The 20,293-nt window shown below is 38.5% G+C and overlaps 1 protein-coding gene across 2 annotated transcripts; it reads left to right on the top strand.

The window, feature by feature from the left end:
- Positions 1 to 390: 390 nt before the first annotated feature.
- On the top strand, positions 391 to 19,359 carry LOC114570083 (nuclear GTPase SLIP-GC). 2 transcript variants are annotated; one of them, XM_028600293.1, is made up of 24 exons: positions 391 to 515; positions 2,243 to 2,324; positions 3,087 to 3,199; positions 3,401 to 3,448; positions 3,925 to 3,969; positions 4,555 to 4,588; positions 4,738 to 4,818; positions 5,198 to 5,288; positions 8,017 to 8,233; positions 8,350 to 8,577; positions 9,235 to 9,432; positions 9,546 to 9,727; positions 9,957 to 10,044; positions 10,124 to 10,211; positions 10,810 to 10,928; positions 14,255 to 14,428; positions 14,515 to 14,672; positions 14,866 to 14,983; positions 15,494 to 15,602; positions 15,708 to 15,841; positions 16,121 to 16,202; positions 16,319 to 16,400; positions 17,959 to 18,013; positions 18,133 to 19,359. In XM_028600293.1, the coding sequence occupies exons 2-23, from the start codon at positions 2,258 to 2,260 to the stop codon at positions 18,002 to 18,004; spliced, it is 2,502 nt and encodes an 833-aa protein (XP_028456094.1). In that variant the 5' UTR covers positions 391 to 515; positions 2,243 to 2,257; the 3' UTR covers positions 18,005 to 18,013; positions 18,133 to 19,359. The 2 variants fall into 2 exon arrangements, with proteins under 2 accessions (XP_028456094.1, XP_028456095.1); XM_028600294.1 differs by lacking the exons at positions 391 to 515; positions 2,243 to 2,324; positions 3,087 to 3,199; ... (2 more) ...; positions 4,555 to 4,588; positions 4,738 to 4,818 and adding an exon at positions 5,922 to 5,986 and having other exon boundaries at positions 5,209 to 5,288.
- Positions 19,360 to 20,293: the final 934 nt, after the last annotated feature.

The following is a 20,293-nucleotide window of genomic DNA, read 5'->3' as shown; positions in this document are numbered from 1 at the left end:
AGAAAAGCACAGAGGAAATAATAGTGTGAGTACCTATACTGTGTCCACATCCACACACAAGAAAAAGGTTAGGTATCCAGTTAGGTATTTACTATTTCCTTTTATTGTGACTGTATACTTCAACGCTATATTTCAGAGTGGAATATTGTTGCTGTAGTAAGCCTACAACCTTTCAGATTAAGATGCTATATAATATTACATTATATTATGATAAACTCCAAAGTACAAAGAGACACTTCCCTTATCGATATTACAAACACATTTGCTGTTCCCTATGTGTGTGAGTATAAGACTACAAGGCAGACAGAAGAAATGTAGTATGGTAGGCGTTTCGCGCCCATTTGACAGAGAAGTAATAAAACCAGAAAGACTTTCGGTTTCGTTTCTTGGTTTGGGCTCGACAACGATTAGGAGAAAGCGGGACTCACATCCCATCCTGAAAGCCAGAGGACCGGCCGGACCCCTGCCTTGATCTGATCTAGCTACAACCTTTATAGGCTGAATACACGTTACAGGTAAGCGTTGAATCATTAATCAAGAGAGACTCTCCTAACCCTTTCCTTTTGAAAGCTGAAAGACCGTCACTGTGGAAAAGAAAACCGTGAGTCTGTACAGTTATAGGCTAAATACTCGCTAGAATAAGCGTCAGAACAGATCAGGCTTAATTGCGCATTTGTCCTGACTTGTTTCAAGTTATGGTTTTTGAATGTGCATGCTTGAGCGGTGTTCAGCCGTGTTTTGGATGTCAATATAACTAGCTAAGACTCGGGCCATTGTTCATCTGACCAAAAATAATTATTGCCAGACATTTGCGCCGATTTATGTTTTCCTCCGTGGGTGCACACGGGCGCACGCCCTTAAAAAAAAAAAAAGTAGTCAAAAACCGTTTGTATTTCAGAACCTTATGAAATGGACAGCGGCCGACACGAACACACACGCCTATTAACTCTTCTCACAAATAGGCCTACAGATAGCTCATCGGAGATGAAAAGCTTAACTGCGTAACCGCAATCAGAAGGCCAATGCTTCTGATAGGGCACTGGTGCACTGTATAGTGGGGGATGGAGGGGGGGGCACTAAAGAGGCGTGTTCATCCGAGTGGATAGGATCTGGAACAGGGGACTGACAGCGACATAACCAATCACACTATGACACACGCTCCACTTAGCACCAACTGCAATGTTTAATTTTAACACGTCGGTTCTCGGTATTTCGGCGCCTGTGTTGCCAGATGTCCCCTACCGCTGCAGTGGGCGAATGTGTCTACAGGCGTAACTTTTTTTTTTGGCGATGGCGATGCTCCCTACATTATAAGATGCTGGTGTTCCGTACAGAGCGCATAACGTGTGTTGGGGGCGCCGTGTCGCCCTTAGGTCCACTTCCCATTAATAATAGAATTAGAATGACAGGCGAAATAAAACATGTTTATTAAACATGATCATCCTATGGCGCCCCCTCAGCCACACGTTTACTTGTCAACTTTTCATTACGCGACGTTTCCAGTCTCTGGGTCAGACTCAAACTCTGAAGCAGACCTGTGCGTCGCTTTAGTGTCCACTCTCGCTGTAGAAATAACTACTCAATCTCGCCTAGGGCAACCAAAGGGCTAGAACCGGCCCTGCAATTTGTTGTAGGCTAATTATCAATAACTGTATTGATTCTTTATTAAATAACATTGCTGTGACATAATCATTGCGCGCAGGATGACATGCAAACAGCAGCAGTCTGGCATTGATGTTAGAAATGCCCATATCAAAGCATTTATTAAAACAAAAGGTCATATTTAACAATTTGTCAAAACATAATTATCATTTCATATCAGACTACATTTTTGCTGTTCTAGTCATCTGGCACTGAAGCTGCTCTGAAGCTGCAGTCAGGACTGGAGCTTAGCACTGGCAAACTCACTGAAATTCACAGGAACAAATAGCAGAACAAAATACAGTCAACTAGGTGAAGTGGTTAGCCTATGGTAACTAAGGATTATTTTGTATTATGAAGTACGCTTTTGATTATTTTTGATATATATATTTTATCAAAATAGTTGGCAATTCATTTTCTTGCAGTCAGCTTTTGGATGAATCGAAATTACAGATGGTCAGTTATTTGTGCCATAACTTGTGCCCATCTTGGTTATGGATACTTTCTTGAGTCTGCCATTATCAGTTCTTTTCCTCAAATTGTCTCAACAATGCCAAGTAGTAATGGTTGATTAAAAAATAATGATGTGTTTACCTTCCAGTTGCTGTTCTTGGTCATGGATGATTTTGTCCGTAACAAACTAACAGAATGGGGTTTCAGCGAGTTGAAACAAAAATTTGAAGGTAAAGTATTACCATGCTTCTTTGTTGGGCACATACTGTATAATGTAGGCCTATAATGTTGATATGATGATATAATATGACCTACTAATACTGAAAAATCTAAGCATCTACTAATATTGACATAAATATGTGCTGCTACATTGTTCTGCAGTATAATGCTGATGTGGCCTTGACAGACTTTCTTTTTTTCAAATGTCAGAAATTAGTGTTGACAAATCCAGGCAATTGTTGTCTGTGTTAAAAGATAGCAAAAGCATTCATGGTAAAGACCCTTTTTCACTAAGAAGGGACACATTAAGTGAAAAGAGTAACTGCTAGGCCTGTAATTGCATTTTTTTGTTTTTGTTTTTTACATAATCGCAGATTCTTTGCTTAGATTAGCTAAGGTCTTGAGGCATGTGGCTGGTAATTGTTGATTTTGTTTAGTTATGCCAAATTGTAATTATATAAGTTATATATTTTTGGTCAGACTATATAGGGGGGGGGATAGTTAGAGAAAATGTTTTATGATAATAAAGAGGCTTTGTTTACTTCATAGGCTGTGTATTTGTGTTATTACATTATCTGGGTCACATAACAGGGATATAGCCAAAAATGTGGAATTTTTACAGCTAGCAACTGCTGTTCTGTAGCATCTTGTAGGCTATTGAGATAAGGATCTCATCACATGCAGCACCTAATGGTTAAAATACAGTCAATATGCATTCAGCTCATACAATCAGGCTATAAATTAAGATTTAACTCAACATTTTTTAAATACAGATGAAGGCATTGACACCGAAAGTCTTTACGCTCTTGGGGATCAAGAAATCGCTGACTTGATCCCAAAAGTGGGACCAAGGGCAAAATTCAAGAGGAGACTCAAGTTGTTAATGGTAAGATTCTGCACTGTGTAGATTATTATATGCTAAAAAGTCATAGGTGTGATACAGAAATAAAAAAAACAAAATCTCCATAAGAGATTATGATTGATGGGGTTTTGTGCTCATTGCAACAGAGTTGCGTGCAGTCATAGAGGTGTAGGTTAAAAGTTCTCCGGGCGAGGCACATTTGCAACTATTTTCTTTTGTCACTAGGAGGAACAAAACTCAACAAATCTGGTACCAGCTAATTCTCCTGCTCAGGTAAGTTGAATTCAGTTTCATACAAATAGGTATCATCTATTCTAAGGCATGTTCCCAAATTAGTTTTCCCCAAGGGCCAAATTATGTCAAGCATGCCAAGCCAAGGGCCACAGAAAAAAGCTCTCTTGAAACAAAATAAATCCCAAACCAACCCTAGACTGGAGTTGCACCCCCGGTACAAGGTTGGGAACCACTGGATTAAACAAATGTATTTGACTTTATCTTATCGTCTTATTTGGCTCTTGCTTAGGATCACTGTAATACCAGTTTCACAAATGCGTGAGCATATATACTGTAGGTCTTTTATTGGAGTCAGACACATTGTCCCAAAAGGGGGGACACAGAGGAGGAAATCCCCAACAACTGTGAAGACAATTTACACAAATACACAAATCTCATTGAAAAGTAAACAAAGCCTTTACTAGAACATTTATTAACTATAATGCATTTGCAACTATTTTATTTTGTCACTATAGGAACAAAACTCAACAAATCTGGTACCAGTTAATTCTCCTGCTCAGGTAAGTTGAATACAGTTTCATACACATAGGTATCATCTATTCTAAGGCATGTTCCCAAATTAGTTTTCCCCAAGGGCCAAATAGATCTTTAAAGATATTGTTTTTTCAAGGCCAATATGATACCTATTATTAGTAGTTAATGAAACCGATATTTGGAACTGATGGACTGCATTTACAGTAAAATCAAAAATCTTTTAGTCCAAATTTTTTGGAATGTTACAAACTCCAACACAAAAATTTGTTTAAATGCTTCAAGCAATTATTAATAAAAATGAAACTTTAAACTTAATACAAGGTAAAAATAAAAAAACCCTTCCTGAAGTTTTAACATGCTAACAGTTTGTTTGCAAGTGTTGCAGACAGCTTACAGAGCTGTAGAGGAGCCAAAGTGGTGCACTTTTTAATTAAATAACTTCATTGGTTATAAAATTAAACACCAATACAGATAATTTGCAAGTAGCTAAATATCGGGCCCGATAATCGGGCAGGTCGATATATGGTCCATCCCTAGTGTTTAAGCCTGTGTGAATATAATGTCTTGATCAAATACTGTTTTAAGAGACAAATGTCCCTGTTCATCTCCAGGTTTTTCCATCCACCAGTGACACCAGTGATAAAGGTATTGATTATATGTGGAGTTCATTAGTCTTTTCAAGGCACTAATATCTTGCTTTCACTAGGCAACTATATTGAGTACATCTTTTAATTTTGTGAGATCACATGCAACAAACTTAGTTTTTTTTTCCAATTCAAAATAATGTCAATAAGGGAAGAGAAAGTTGGATCTTCTGGACGAGTGCAGCAATTTGCAATCACCGACAAGAAAACGACGACATGACACTTACCCGGGTATTTATATTACGTTTTAAACAGTAGCACATTTTTGTGATGTCATTTTTACTAGCAAATGTCTGTTTCTATATCATGGCTACAGAAAATAAATACTTGCCCATTGAATGTCAGTTAAAATCTTATCAGGACACTTCAAACCGTCAATAGCATACATGTTACACATGCCATACATGTAAATCAAACTGCAGGTATTTATAGCAACAGTAAGCCTAATGTTACACTGTAAAGCATCCTAAAGTGGATGCCATGCCTCTTGCACTTTACATTCTTCTACTCTCTACACTTTTTTTTTATAGAACAAAACATATTGTTATGCATTACCGCTTACTTGATACACTGGTTCCTGCTGAATATTTCTTTCCTTTTATTCTGACAGAAGAAACCATACTCTGTGATGTGAAAGAGATCATGAAGTTTGTCCAAAAGAAAATACCTAACCAAGACAACAAACTCAATAAATTCCTAAAGTAAGTATTCAGTTTAATCCATATTCTTTGTTATACCATGGTCTGGTGTGAATACTTCGGTGGGGTATCCATTTAAAATCAATGTAGGACACTTAAAGTAGTTGCAGTGAAGCTGTCTGTTCACTGTTCTAAATGAATGTGCCTCGTTTACAACTTATTAGCAACATAACAAGCTAACATCTCATTTAAAACACTAAGTGTAGTCTTTCAGTGCCTCCTGTGAACACCACAGGATGGCATATAGTAAGTTATAGTTATAGTAAGTATAACAAGCTGCAAGAAGTAAGTTACACTGACCTTACTTTGTTTCACTATAGCAGTTATCTCACATCCCGTTCACTGTTCAACTTACTACTGCAGGTTGCGGCCGACAGTATACGTAGATTATTTGTTCGTTAAAATCTTGATAATTTGGTGACAATGGCATGGCTGGATAACTATCTTATGTTGTTAAACATACTGTCAAATTGTATTTGTTTTTCAACCGTAAGCAATGTTATTGACTTTGAATCTTGCTAGCATAACTTAGCATAAAAAGAGGAAAAGCATGGAAAAGCATGGCTCATAATTTGTGGTTTGTTAACAGTCTTGTGGAGTAAGTAATGCTAAGAGAGTGTTTGTCACGCTCAACAGGGAATGGACCCACAATGCACGACTCAGGAGAGTAAAGTTCACAAATGGGTTTATTCCAAAACCAGGTAACAGTGTCCAAAACAGAATCCAAGGGCGAGATCCATAAACAAGCAGAAGTCAGGGAAGGCAGAGGAACAAAATCGCTAGGCTAAGGCACAGTCAATACAGGCAACGGGTCAAAAACTTACTAGGAAATAAGAACACTGGAACACAGGGAAAACACTCAAAAGCTGTACACATGGTAAACAGACAATCTCGCCCAGGAGAAAAGGGGGGACAACGAGACAGAGGTGCAAAACATATAGGGGCAGGGACAGGTAATCACACAGGCAGGAAAGTAGATGACAGGAAGTAAAACAAGACAACACGTGGAAGAACAGAGAAACTACAAAATTAAACAGGAAATGGAAACAACTAACACAAAACAAAGAAACTTGACACAGGGACGAGACATGCATCCATTGGGAGCGTTGGTTGTGCACCTCCTCAGAATCTTCACTGGTCTCACAGTTTGATGTGATTACCAACGATTTCCCCTCTTCAATATTATTGTTACTACAAAATGTCAACAAATGCATGCCGTCAGATATGTAATAATGACCCCTTTTTTATTGTATCCTCTTTTAAAAAAGACACTTCTGAATGTAGCAGAGTCTGAACACAGTAGACAATTCAATCAGGAGAGACTTTGTTTGCAGATATGCAAAAGTATTTATTGTACAACTGTATAATATGAAATGTACATTATCTTTTGGAGATTAGACTCCATCGAATTAATATATTTATAATGGGGTAGAGAATATGAACATAACCCCCGGATGGAGCCTAGACACTGGTGGTGGCGGAGAAAGAGACCAGAGACCGGACCGATGAGGCAACAGAGCGGTCAGCCGGGAGAAACACGAAGACTGGAGGTGGCAGGGGAGGAGGAGGGTCGAGCGCTTTGCCTGCAACGACAGCTGACAGCACAGGGAGAGAACAGATTTAAAGCAGAGTTGTAGGCTGTGATTGGCCCTTGAATTTTGTGGCCAAGTCTGATTGGTTTAACTGAAAGCGTCACTTCTAAACAGCTGATTTGATTTAAGAATGAGTAGTGATTGGGTTAATGACGTCGTCCTGAAAGAATTTGCGCTGAGCTTCATAAGACAAAAACAAAAAAAATCTACAAGCAATATCAGTAGGCTATAATTGATTATGGTTGGTCACTGCATGGATGCAGAATTGTCTACGTCGGCATCGTGATGCATCATAGAAATAGATACATTCAACACCCTTAACATGAACGGTAGCGGTAGTGCCGAAAGAAACATACTCGCCATTGTCAACAACGTGCCTAATTCAGTGTTGTTGCTGGTGTCACTTTTTGTGCAGTGAATTAATATAATAACCTCCTTGAGTGTCGCCATGTATGTTTACAATATGCAAATCCAGAAGTTCTATACAGTCTGAATTCTTTGGAGTGCCCTCTAGTTGAATCCTCCAGTAACACATGTATGCAAGTATGAGAACAATTCCATTCACGACGCAGCTCGATGTCTACGCAAATGCATAGGTAATAAGCAAGTAGATCTCTGGCATAAACAGAAGTACTGAACCCTGCCACATTACAAAGCCACAGCAACATCAGGCTCTTTAGCTGCTAAATGCCTTAATGCTCACAAGCTAGATGCTATTTTTGTGAGTCTGCCATTAAATGCTGGACAAGTACCACAGTGATTTATCAGAGCTTTTTGGCTGAAATCAAGTCAGATGAGTGTGGGCCAAAATTAAGTTGAAGGCTGAAAAACCGACGCAATGAGCAAAAGATGGTATAAAGCCATGTCGAGCTGAAGGGAACTGCAAAGTATTGTGATAATTCTGTGTGGTTTCATCAACCATTGTTAATATAAGAATATTGACTATAGCTGCTTGTGTAGGCTGTTCATAGACAGATGTATATCCTGACTTATTATTTTGTTTGTTTGCTTGTTTCTTTTTCTGCACTGGAACTGTGCTACCATGCTGTCATGTCAAAACAATTACCACCAACATTGTTGTTTGGCAGAAATTAAGTTTCTAATCTAATTATTTTATCCGTGTTTAAACTCTTTTACAGGAAGAAAATACTTGATTTGGAGACAGACAAGAGGGAGTTGATCGGTGTCTTTGGTAAAACCGGGGCTGGAAAGAGCTCTCTGATAAATGCCGTCATTGGAGTGAAGAATCTCTTACCCTCTGGAAGTGTCAGTGCATGTACATCAGTCATGATTAAAGTCGAGGCTAACAAGGAGAACCAAAAATATGTGGCAGACATTGAGTTTATTACAAAAGAGGTAAAATGAGCGGACTGTGTGTTTACTTGAAGCTTGTGTTGTAAAGTCACTGCAACAATCCAGTTGCTGATGCGTCCCATGTCATCAAATTAAAGTGAATTATTTTATTTTTTTAGGATTGGAAAGATGAGCTATGGTCCTTGTTAAATTTTCTCCGGGATAATGCAGATCAGGAAAATAGTCAGGAAGAGGAAGAGGATTTTCATGACACTGAGGAAAAGCTGTCAGCGCTGTATGGAGAAGAATGGAAGAACAAATCTCCTGAGAACCTCATGGATAACAAATATTTCAAAGAAATTCCAGAATTTCTCGATTCCAAGAAGAAGAGGCTGACGTGTGAATCAGTAAGTAAGAAAAGAAATCTCATATTGATCACTTCATAGAAAGCATTCTTGCCTCTCTGACAGAGTAAAATGTGATAAATTTTCAGTTATTGAGGTTTATGTAATTTATAAACCGGCTTATGACAGAATATTGCTGCCACGCACTGATCATGTTATAACGTAAAATGTTTATAGTTTTAACAATAGGTTTTCAATTTTCTAATATGTTTCATGTTTAACCTCTTGTACAACAGGAAGAAATTGGTCAGCATACAAATGTATCACACTCTAACAATATACTAGGCTATTTGTCTTGTTATAACATGAACCATTGTTATGGTTATAACATTAAACTTTTTTGAATGGTTCACGTTACAATAACCTCCCGGATAATACCAGGTACTGTCAAAATCTGATCATGTTTAAATTTAAACTTAAAAACTTAACCTGAAATTTTGTCTCAACTTCTGGTTTGTTATTTACTTTTTATGAATATAACTTTAACATTTTGCTTTTGTTGTGCCTTTTGTTGATAGTTAGGTAGATTATAGTTGCTCTTCTTTTTTTATGTTCTCCTCTTTTAATTGTTTTATGCAATTTGTAAAGCACTTAATTATTTGAGTTTGTTCATATAAATGAAATCGCCTTGATTAGCCCTAATCTGACTTTGTATTGCAGGCTAAAGAGCTATCTGCAAAATTTGTCAAATACACAAGAAGTGACTCAGAAGATGGAGAAAGAAAGAGGTGGTACTGGCCACTAGTGAAGTGTGTAACTATCAAGGTGCCCAATAATGATCTTCTCCGGCATATCACACTTGTGGATCTTCCTGGAAATGGGGACCGTAACAGGAGCAGAGACAAGATGTGGAAACAGGTAATTCATTTACATGAGATGCTCTTTGTTGAGTTATTTGGAGAACACAATCATCATGTTGTTACAAAGCACTGCCAATTTGTCATAATGAACTTGCTATTATGCCCCTTTAGGTTGTTGGAAGTTGTTCTACTGTGTGGATTGTGACTGACATAAATCGAGCAGCAGCAGAGAGAGAACCTTGGGAAATCCTGAAAAGTACCTGCAGTCTCATGGGAAATGGTGGCGAGTGTCAGCACATTCACTTTATCTGCACCAAGACAGATGTTATTGAAGATTTGGAATCTGATGATCAGTAAGTGATTTAAGATGCTAGAAGTAGATAGTTACATATAACATCCAAATCAGACACTGAGGTATATAGGTCCAAAGAGCAGGAGTAAACACAAGAAGATACAATGTACATATTGTCACAGTTTGAATGGTCATTAGTAACAAAAGTGTGCAAAAAATGTTTGAATTTTAGGTTTTAGTATTCCAAATACTTTATGATATGAGCCACTTGATAAAAAATTTTCTTACAGTTCAGCAGTTCGTGCTGTCATACTTGACAAAAACATGAAAGCCAAGAAACTAGTGAGAAAACATTTCAGCAAAGTCCCCGAGGTTAAAGTGAGTATTTAATACTGACAGAAAATATAACAGAGTTTCTACAACTGCAACCCTGACCTAAAATCAAACCTTTTTTCAGAAACATTTCAATGAAGAATGTTTCAAAGTGTTCACAGTGAGCTCCAAAGAGTTTCTAAAAAAGAAACGTCTGGACTCAGATGACACTGGTAGGTGAAGTCTCCATATATGAGAAGAGGAATATGTATAGCTACTAGGGTTGCACAATATTGACAAAATGTGATATTGCGAGTCATATTGGACTGGTACAACATGAATAAATAAATAATGACCATGTCTACAGAACAGGACATGTTTTACTGGTTGTACAGTAAGAAATATATAAATAAAGAGAACAGGACACAACTTTTCTTTAGCTTTTCTGATTAGTTCCGTTTTGTTGTCTCTATCAATTGCGCTGACGTGTACTAACATGTGCAAGTGGCATGGTAACTGGCCAATGAAACATGATCATTATAGTGTTTCAAGCGGGCTCCAAACCAAACACAACTAAGCCACACAGCCAACGGACAGGATGCAGCGCTCCACAATATAAATAAAATATTGCATACTTATTGCAACATTTTTGATATATTGCGATAACGATATTGAGTCAATATATTATGCACCCCTAATAGCTATAATACATGTTTTGTTTTAGTTTACTTTAGCCACTTTAATTCAAACAATAAGAGCTCATTTGATTTTGACATTTAAATGTAAGTATGTGGTGTAAATATTTAAGATGTAATCTGTGATTTATTACAGAAATACCCAAACTTCGAGCATTTCTGAAAGATCTCAATGACTGTCACTCAGAGACATTCAACTATGTCTCTGGAGCTTTTGGGATTCTCTCTCTGATTCAAGGCGCCAGTCAAGAAGGGGTACAATCAACTTACACAACTTCTCTCATTGTCTTAATAGACTTCATCGTCTAAGGGCCCTATCTTGCACCCAGCGCAATTCATACTTTGCACGTGACGTCACAACTACTGGCTGGCGGGCATAACGTATATTTGTTGTGTGAATTGAGTGAATTTGCTCAAGAATCAATGTGTTGGCTGAAAGCCTACTGTGAAATTTAACACCGGTGTCAGCAAAAGAGACGAAGAAGAAGAGGCGTTGCAACAATGTTTACAAATATACATCGTAACGCTGGCGGCACAGATTATGCAGACCGCTTTGATTTACTCACACACACACACACACACACACATTTTTAAAATCATACGCTAGACGCTTTATTAGTCTTTCTACATGGTTTAGTTAATGATCGGGCTATAAATATTAAGACCACGTCGGTTATGTAGTCGCTGACAACCCTGACAATTTCATAGTGGTTGGTGTAAACCGGGACATTTTAGCGTCCCGACACAACTTTTGTCGGGACTCGGGACTGTCCCGGTCAAACCGTGACGTCTGGTCACCCTACATGATACATAGCCTAATGTTGGCAGAAGGTTTTTAAAAAAAGAAAAACTACTTATCACCAGCAGGCAGGGTGTACGTAACAGTCTATGATTCAGATGAAGACTTTATCACACGACGGAACAGATCAGCAAACGTTAGCGAGCTAGCTAGCTAACTAACTAACTAGTAACACTCACCTTTGCTTTGATTATGAAAATATTCCTGTTTTTCACCTCCCATATGACAGCGTTGTTAACCCATCCACTCTTGAAAAAAAGATAGCTATCTGTACTTTTGTAGGCTTTCATTTTTTGTGCGGTGTAAAGTGACAGATTCTCTATAAGATGTAAATATCTCCAAACTCCAAGTCTGGTAGAGACTTTGCCAGCTTCAAAGGAATGAAAACATCAGCGGGTGCTGTGTATGGATCACAAGTTCCGAGTGACATATGGTCTAGATAGTTGATTGATTGTAGTATTGGAAATCTGCGAGGCTGCAATTCCCATGACTGGCCACTGTTCAGCACCATTCTATCGGCGTTTCTTTCCCGCCAGGTATCCATGGTAATGACGTCACTGCAAAGTATGAAATTCACACCGACGCATGTATCATTCCTATTTTGCACCCGACGCACAGCGTTTTTTTCCCTCCACAGACGCACATCGGTAAATTAGGGAATGTATTTGCGCTCCCAGGGGCGGTTCAGCGAAAAGAGGAGGCGTGTTCCGCCACTGACCAGGAAAAACCTGGTCTAAAGTCAGTGGCGCTAGTCTAAAGTCAGTAGCGCGTTATTCAGATGCTATTTTAGGGGCGCCTGCTTGGCCATAATGTAGCGTGCGCACAACGCGCATACACTTTGCTTCCCTCATCTACACGGACGCAGTTCCCATTTTTGCAAACCATACATAATTACAAGGGAAAATATTACTGGAAATGCGCTTCAGGTGTTTGGATAGATCAGGAGGCACTTTACAGTACACTCCTCAAAAAGCCGCAGCATTCTTTGTGGCTTGTTGTGTTTTACACAACATTTCCATGAATCATGCATGTGTTGATGACGTAAATGAGGAAATATTAGAGGAATTAAGGAGACTTGATGTTGAACTACGGTGGGATTTGACACTTGAGGGTCCGGGAGTGGAAATGCGCGATGCGCTCCTGGTGGAGCGGGTGGGTGGAGATGGAGTGGGAGGAGGAGGAAGGGGCACAACAGGAGCAGGTGGTGCGTTTGGAGGCCCACGCTCCATCGCTCAATGGCTGCACCAATCCTCTCCAGACTTGAGGAGATGCGCCCGAGAGGCCGCAGCAACTTTGCCACCCGGTCAAGATGGGCATTTATTACTTTGCCGCATCCCAGACAGCTCCCGCTGGCGTGCGCCAGGCAAATCCGCCGTCATAATAGCAATCCGCCATGGAACAAGCGCGCCTGCGCTTAAAAGGAATGTGAGATGATGCTCTAATTGGTTATTTTCACGTTACGCCCAAACCACACCTAGCTACTTCAGACCAACCCATTTTAGATTTGCATCGGGCGCAAGACTCATTTATCCCGCCGGTATAATAGCACAGCGCCGAGATCCGCCCACAAAGCTACTTGCGTTTTGCGTTTCATACTTAAAATAGGGCCCTAATTGTTATTAATATAGACAGAAAATAATAGCCCGGTTGACACCAAACCCTTCTCAGTTGTAACTGAGAGTGGGTCTGGGAAAGGTTCATTCACAGCTCATTTCCAAAGGGGCGTCACCAAGGGACGCCGCTCAAATGCCTCTGGGCTATTGGATAGTCCTTCAACCAATCAGACCAATGATCCAGGTGACGTAGTAGCAACAGCGGCATCAACGGGTTGCTGCGCTTCGGTGGCCGTCATATTGAACGTAAACAAAGAGCTGCTTGCCGTCGCTGCGCTATAGCCATCATGTAAAGCCCGCCTCAACAGTTGTGATTGGTGCCTCGATTTGGAACATTTGGAAATGGGCTTGAATGGGCTCTTGGCCAGACTGACTTGCAGAGCAAATCTCAAATTTGCCGGAAGTTTGTCAGGGTTTTCCCAGGCTAAGAAAATAATAATCATAGCAAACAAGTCAGCTTAAGTTAAAGTTGAAATTCAGTAAAAACAGTCAACGTCAAAAACTTTACACTAAGACTTCTTACATGTTAATGTCACCTATACAGTCATTTTATCATCAAGGTTTTTGATTTAATAAATACTTGTTGCATCAGAGAGGCTGCATAACTACAGTGATTTAAGGAATACTTTACCCTCAAAATAACCATTTATATATCAATTACTCACAGAATGCTACATTGACTTTGTAAAGAAAACTTTGTTTTTGTCGCATCGCTCCACAGTGAGTGGAGATTTAAAAAATGATGCATTAAAGCAATAGCAATAGCAACTTGATAGAGAAAAAGGAAGAAAAAAAACTGAACTGCTACCACTAAAGTCAATGATTGTTTATGTACACAGTGTTGCCCCTTTGCCTTTTTTCAGCACAGAATAAAATATGTTATGGTCACGATTCATTTCGTAGCTGGTTGGCTTGGTTGGCCGGTCACTGTTGAGCTCTATTGCTTCAATGCATCACAACTTCTCTCACAGTTTTTTGATTCTCCATTTACCATGGAGTCATGCAGCAAAACATTTTCTTCATGAATTCAAGGCAACACTAGGTCAACAAATGGTCATTTTGAGAGTGAAGTATGCATTTAAAGGGAAGGTTGTACTCAATAACAGAAATAGTTGTAGCTGTAAAGTTTCGTTGGGGTAAAACTGAATGTGTTGTGTTTGATATTTCAGGCTGACAAAAGAACAGATGTGTGCACAGTCCTTGTAGAAAAGATGAAACGTGATCTTGATGAAGTCAGAAAACCCATGCAAGAGACTTTGGAGGCTTTTGAAAAATGCCTCAGTGAGGGGGTTGAAAAGTCAAAAGGTTCATATGAAAAAGTCTTGAAGTTGGTCTTACATCCTGTACGTATTCAGTTATAATTACATCACAACAACTAATTTTGAAGTTATTATCAATATGTCTTTAAAATGTTTCTGTTTTGTTTCAGAGAACTATAAAAGGTGGAGCTTTCCACAAGATATTGAAGTGTGTAGTTGAGAACGGTGGCATCCACAAACCAAAAAAAGGGAAACAAATAAATCTCAATGGGAAGTTAGCTTCATGCCTGGCTGACAGCATTGACGAGGAATTCAAGAAGACCTTCCCGTAAGAAATGACCTGATATAAAGCCTTGTGTTGGCCCATTTTTCAAGCTATATGAGGAATGTCTCAAATAAACTAATTCTACATTATTCAGTTGTACAAATAATGTAATGTAATACATATATATACAAATTACATTATTGAAATACAAACTTCTCAATGCTACCTTTATTTACGACCTGTTAATATGTTTCAGAAATGAAGGAACATGTGGACCATTCAACGGGGCCCTCAATAAGTTTTCACTTGACACTGAGAAGCTGATTGAAAAGTACAAAGATGTCAAACTGCAGCTGATCTTTCTCCAGACAGAGGTAAGAGATGAGAATAACACCGTCCTATCCATTAGTCCATTATCAAGCTGTTTGTCCAGGTTAGGGAAACCCCAACTCAACCCAATTTTGTGTCCTTATTTCTGTATTTATTTTATTTGCTAATTGACTTATGTTTGGAATTAAGACTTAATATTGAAAAAAAAAAGTAAATTTTAGCCATCAACTTATTCATTTACACTGTATATTAAGAATTCTATCAATACAGTAAATATTGTTAGCAAGCAGATTTTTGTCAGTTAAAACTGGAGATAACCTTTGAAAAACCCTGCCCAAATTCATGTCAAAATACAAAAGATTTTGAGATAGTCTGACCTAAGTGGGCAAAAAATATGCACCACCACCAAGGGGGAAGCAGGTCCTGCCCCGAAAATCTGTTTAAATAATATACTGCTTAATCAGGTAACATCTGAAAAGATGAGCACTATTTGTAATACTTTGTTTTTAATTACAAATAATGTGTTGATCTATGCTTTGTATAATCTCTCTAAGGTCAAAAAAGTGAAGACAAAACTCAAAAAAATCATCCGGGAGCGTAAGAAAACGATCTACAGCAGTCTGACGACGACAATCGAGGAATTCATGCAAGAATGCTATGATAGTAAGATAGAAGACCATACAACCTGACACCAAAATAATATATATTCACGTTCATCATGATTGTGCAGACATTTTTTATTGACAACAATTTTCTGTTTTATTGTAGAAGCAGCAGAGTTTCGTGGTGAGGGCTCTCTGAAAAACATGAGGGAAACGATTGAGAAGCATGTACGTGATGCAAAGAACATCATGTTTGAGCGGGCTAAAGATGAAATGACGAACCAGCTGAGAGACTTGATGGTTAGTCACATTTTAGAATATGTCATACAATGATGATATAGTAACACGTGCTACACTAAAAACAACAGCACACATACACTTTCACAAATATTCAACTATTGTTATTGATCTAAAACAGAAACATACAAAAGATAATGTAGCTATTAACCGTCCTGCCCTGTCTGAGCAGCCCTTTCGAACACACATTTTAACAGTTCATTCATGTAGGATTCAGTTGATCGTGAACACAATATTTGGCAGTGTGAGTGATAAGTGATAAAGATTTTGATGCAAATTCAGGAAGCGATCCTAGAGGACCTGGAGAAAACAATGCAGGAATCAATCGTGCTGTCACTCAGCACAGATGGTGACTCAATCCCAGGTAAAGGGAATGTATCATCATTAATAAAAATATGATAATCACTAAAATACTGTAAATATTTTATTGAAAGTCAACAAATTTCACACTTGATGTAAACAGTATGTTTTTTTTTTTAGATGTTACAGAGGAGCTTCAGATGGTGAAGAGCCACTACAATGAACTGATGGGAAACCCAAATGAAGAACCATCACAAACTTGGTAAACCATTTGTTAAAATGTCATGTTCATACCCTGATACTCAGCTGTTCTGAATAATGCTAACCAGGGGCGATTCTAAGATCCGACCTTTAGGGGGGCTCAGCCCCTAATGAGAATGTGACACGGATACAGTGTCTTGCAAAAGTGTTAACCCCCCCTGCTAAATCAGTTATTTCATTAACCAATAATCTCTGAGCTAGCTACTTAACAAGAACGTCAGCTAACGTTTTTTGACACTATTAACACTATGATGGAACTAAACCTGACACTTTATAAGTCACAGTAATAACGACCAATTTGACACAATGTTCTAACATTCAGCAATTTTTGTTGCTTACATTTCAATTTGGGTTCTAATCTGCGCCATGAAATTACCAACTTCTTCTCTGGGAACTACCAACATTAAACTTCACAACCGCACTCCTGCTCTCCCTCTGACAGATTAGATAGAGAATCAGCCAAAGGCGGGAGTCTGGCACAACCACCTCCGATTGGCCAAAACTACCTTTCTGTTAACCCTTTTCTTGACAGGGTTACAGGTGCAAAGCATTGGCGACAGCACCACAGGATATTAAACATACCTGCAACTAGTCGCTTTTCGGCGAAAATCGCCATTTTGAATGGGAAAATGTCATCCACGTGAATCATGTAGATCCGAAGAGTTTATATTTTGGGGGGGTCCGAGACCCGGTGCTAATACAGCACTGGTGCCTTAACGACCGTTATCTACCGGACCGAATAGCAACGCAGATTTCGGTGCCACTTAAATGCCTGTGTTTCTCTCTGATGCTCCGAGAACGGATGTTAGAGGCAACTGAAACATCGCCGGACGGGACGCTAGTTAACCCTACACTCGAGAGCAGCTAACGTTAGCCTACCGTTAGCTAGCAGCTGGAGTAAACACGGTTAAAATGCTGACAGATAAACGGTGTAAAAGTGTGTCTGTATTTCAGTGTAGAGGATTCCAACAACAGTCTGCTGCTGCCGTTGTCTGAAAAACAAAACGCGCCAGCCTCGTGCTGCATTCAAAGTTATTGTAAAATACCGTTTAACAGGAATTTACTGGTGAAATAAGTTATTGTTATAAGTTATTGTTATTACATTTTTAATAAATCATTTCATTTTGACCCTGTGGCCTTAGCAATAAACAAGCCGTTCGTTAATGTCGCCGACTGTCGTTTTGTGCTCCTTTTTTTTTTTTTTAGATCAACTTTTTATTGTTTTATATTTTTGAACATACAGAACAGACAAATACAAATGAACAAGGTGCTCCTTTAAAAAAAAAAAAAATATATATATATATGTGTGTGTGTGTGTGTGTATATATGATTAAACCTGTTTCAAGCCCTTTTAACCTGTAATTGTTTGCCCTCTGTCACTAACAGACAAGTTCGCAAACTCTAACTTGAAGTACTAAAATTGTTTTGCTTTCTTTGTTTTTTTAATTATTATTATTATAATTTTTAGGGGGGCTGAGATGAAATTTAGGCGCTTGAGCCCCCCTAAAAAGGGTCTAAAATCGCCAAATGATGCTAACTAATGCTTTTAAACCCTCTAGTGCTGAACTACTCGGCCCAGCATCTGCAGTGATTGTGATTCAATGACATGAAAAGGTACGTTGAAGTGAAACTGATGATCCAAACAGATGATAGGATAATTGGACAGGCCTAGTGTTTGTCATTACTGTTCAATTTCACAACCTCTCTGTTTATCTCTCTGGTGGACGTTTCAGGTTTGCTCCGTGGAGAGAAACAGCCGAGGCCAGATTCCCCACTGAAGGTCCTGCAGACCCACTGGTTACTGACGTCAGGCCTCTGGATTTGGTCTCAACCATTTTAATCAAGTTATATCTGTTCTCTTTGAGTGTTGTTTGGTGTAAATACTGGAACAATTATTCCCACGCTGATGCTGTGCCAGGTCTAAATTAATTATTTCTACTTCATTCAGACATCAAAACAGTCAGTGAATTTGGACATGCTGGCTAGTACTTTTATCATTCGTTCCTTTGATATTTTCAGAAATATTCCATGTCATTCATATTTTCAGTTGGAAACTCCATTTAAACTTTAAAATGTTCCACATCTTTCATACATTCCGGTTAGTATTCAACTTTCAAATCCAATTAAAACTTACAAAACAAAAGGTTAAACTTCATTTGAAGCTTAGTAAAATTACCTCAAATTTTTACATTAGTGGTTGTGCTGACAGTTGTGCACAAACTACACTGGCATAGGTATCCCACAATGCAATGAGGTATACACGTATTGCTCATAACAGATAAACGGACAGCAACCAAGGCAGCTGTATAACGTCAAAAACGCTTCAATTTACAATTCTACTTATAACATTTTTTGTCACATGCGACTGCTGGAATAGATGCTTACCTTTTTAAGTAATTTAAGAATTATTTGGCGATGCCGCTAGAGCGGAGGTTGGCAGGGGTTGGCAGGGGTTGCCATGATTTGCGTTTCCAACCTGGCTTTTGTTTGATATGTAGTTTCGGAAATAAATGTTGTGCATGTGATGTGTTCATACTAACACCAAGTCAGTTTAATAGAGGAGAGAGAAGATGGACTGTACATCTTTCTGTTGCAAGCCGCAAACTGTCAAATAAAACAGGCTTACGCCGCAGAATGAATAGTCAAATACTCATATTGAAGAGCCAAATCCAATTTGACTGACAAAAGTCTGAGTTGGGTACAGCCCTATTCTTCATAGATAATTTACCATTTTAACCTAGGAAAATGTTTGCTCTTTCATACAGTGTATCTATGGAAGAAAAACAGATTTAGATATTAGATAAGCCGGCAACAAAAACACTTGTCAACATCCAGCATTCATTACACCACTATTTCTATTATTTTACTATTTTAATATTTTACAGTATACTTGAGTGCATGGTGGCTCAGTAAAAATGTGATTACAACAGACTGCTTTGGCATGGAACCATTAGCACGCATCACACCACACACACACACACATACACACACACACACATGCCCAAAAACAAGTGACAGCATGTACGGTATAAATCGCTTCAGAAATTAACTGTAGTCTTGAGTTTGCTTGTTGTGAATTACATTCAGGGGTTTTAGATTTTCTTTTTGGTAGGACATGTTTGATTATATGTGTAGAAAATGTGGAGAGAGAGAGAGAGAGAGAGAGAGAAAGAGAGAGAGAGAGAGAGCCTCATGCAAACATGTAGATGGTGTGATGCTTCTCGCCTCTGAATACTGAGTATAGCCCCTTTAAATGTAATTACAGTACATACTCTAGACTGGATTTGGCATTGACTTTTTAAAGAATGATCTTGATCATTTTTCTTCTATGTTCAAGGAGATAACCGTTGCTTACTGAAAAAACGGATTTGTGTATTTGTCTCTCCATTCATATATGAAAAATAATGAGCTCTATGATAATAAACCAGCTTATCTGGCTTCTTGTCATTTACTGAACAATTGTTATGTTTTAAAGTACACTGACTCTAAATGTATTTGATATGGTATACCTTAATAAAGTATTACTATATTACAAAGTTTTACATGTAATATGTTTCATGTATCGGAGAAAATATTTTTCCAACCGTGTTCTTAGCTTAATCTTCTTACTTAAAAGTCCTAAAAGTACTTACCTAAGTCTCCTGATACAAATTAACATTACAGTACCCAAGTATTTTTTATAAGGTTAGGCATGTTAGTAGGCTTGTGCGAAACAGAACATCAGTGGAAAGACAGTGGAAAGTTTAATTTGCAGCTTTGTACACACTCTAATTTAGACTTTGATTCCCACAGATGATATACTGTACATCTTGGCCAGATCTGTATTTTGTTTACGCTGCATTTTGTTATCACAATTAATTTTTCTTTCCCATCATCAGTCAGTGCACTCTGAGA

The sequence above is a fragment of the Perca flavescens genome, chromosome 15 (assembly GCF_004354835.1).
Source record: "Perca flavescens isolate YP-PL-M2 chromosome 15, PFLA_1.0, whole genome shotgun sequence".
NCBI classification, from domain to species: Eukaryota; Metazoa; Chordata; class Actinopteri; order Perciformes; family Percidae; genus Perca; species Perca flavescens.
Note: the sequence above shows the minus strand (reverse complement) of the source record. Positions and strands in the feature narration are given on the sequence as shown.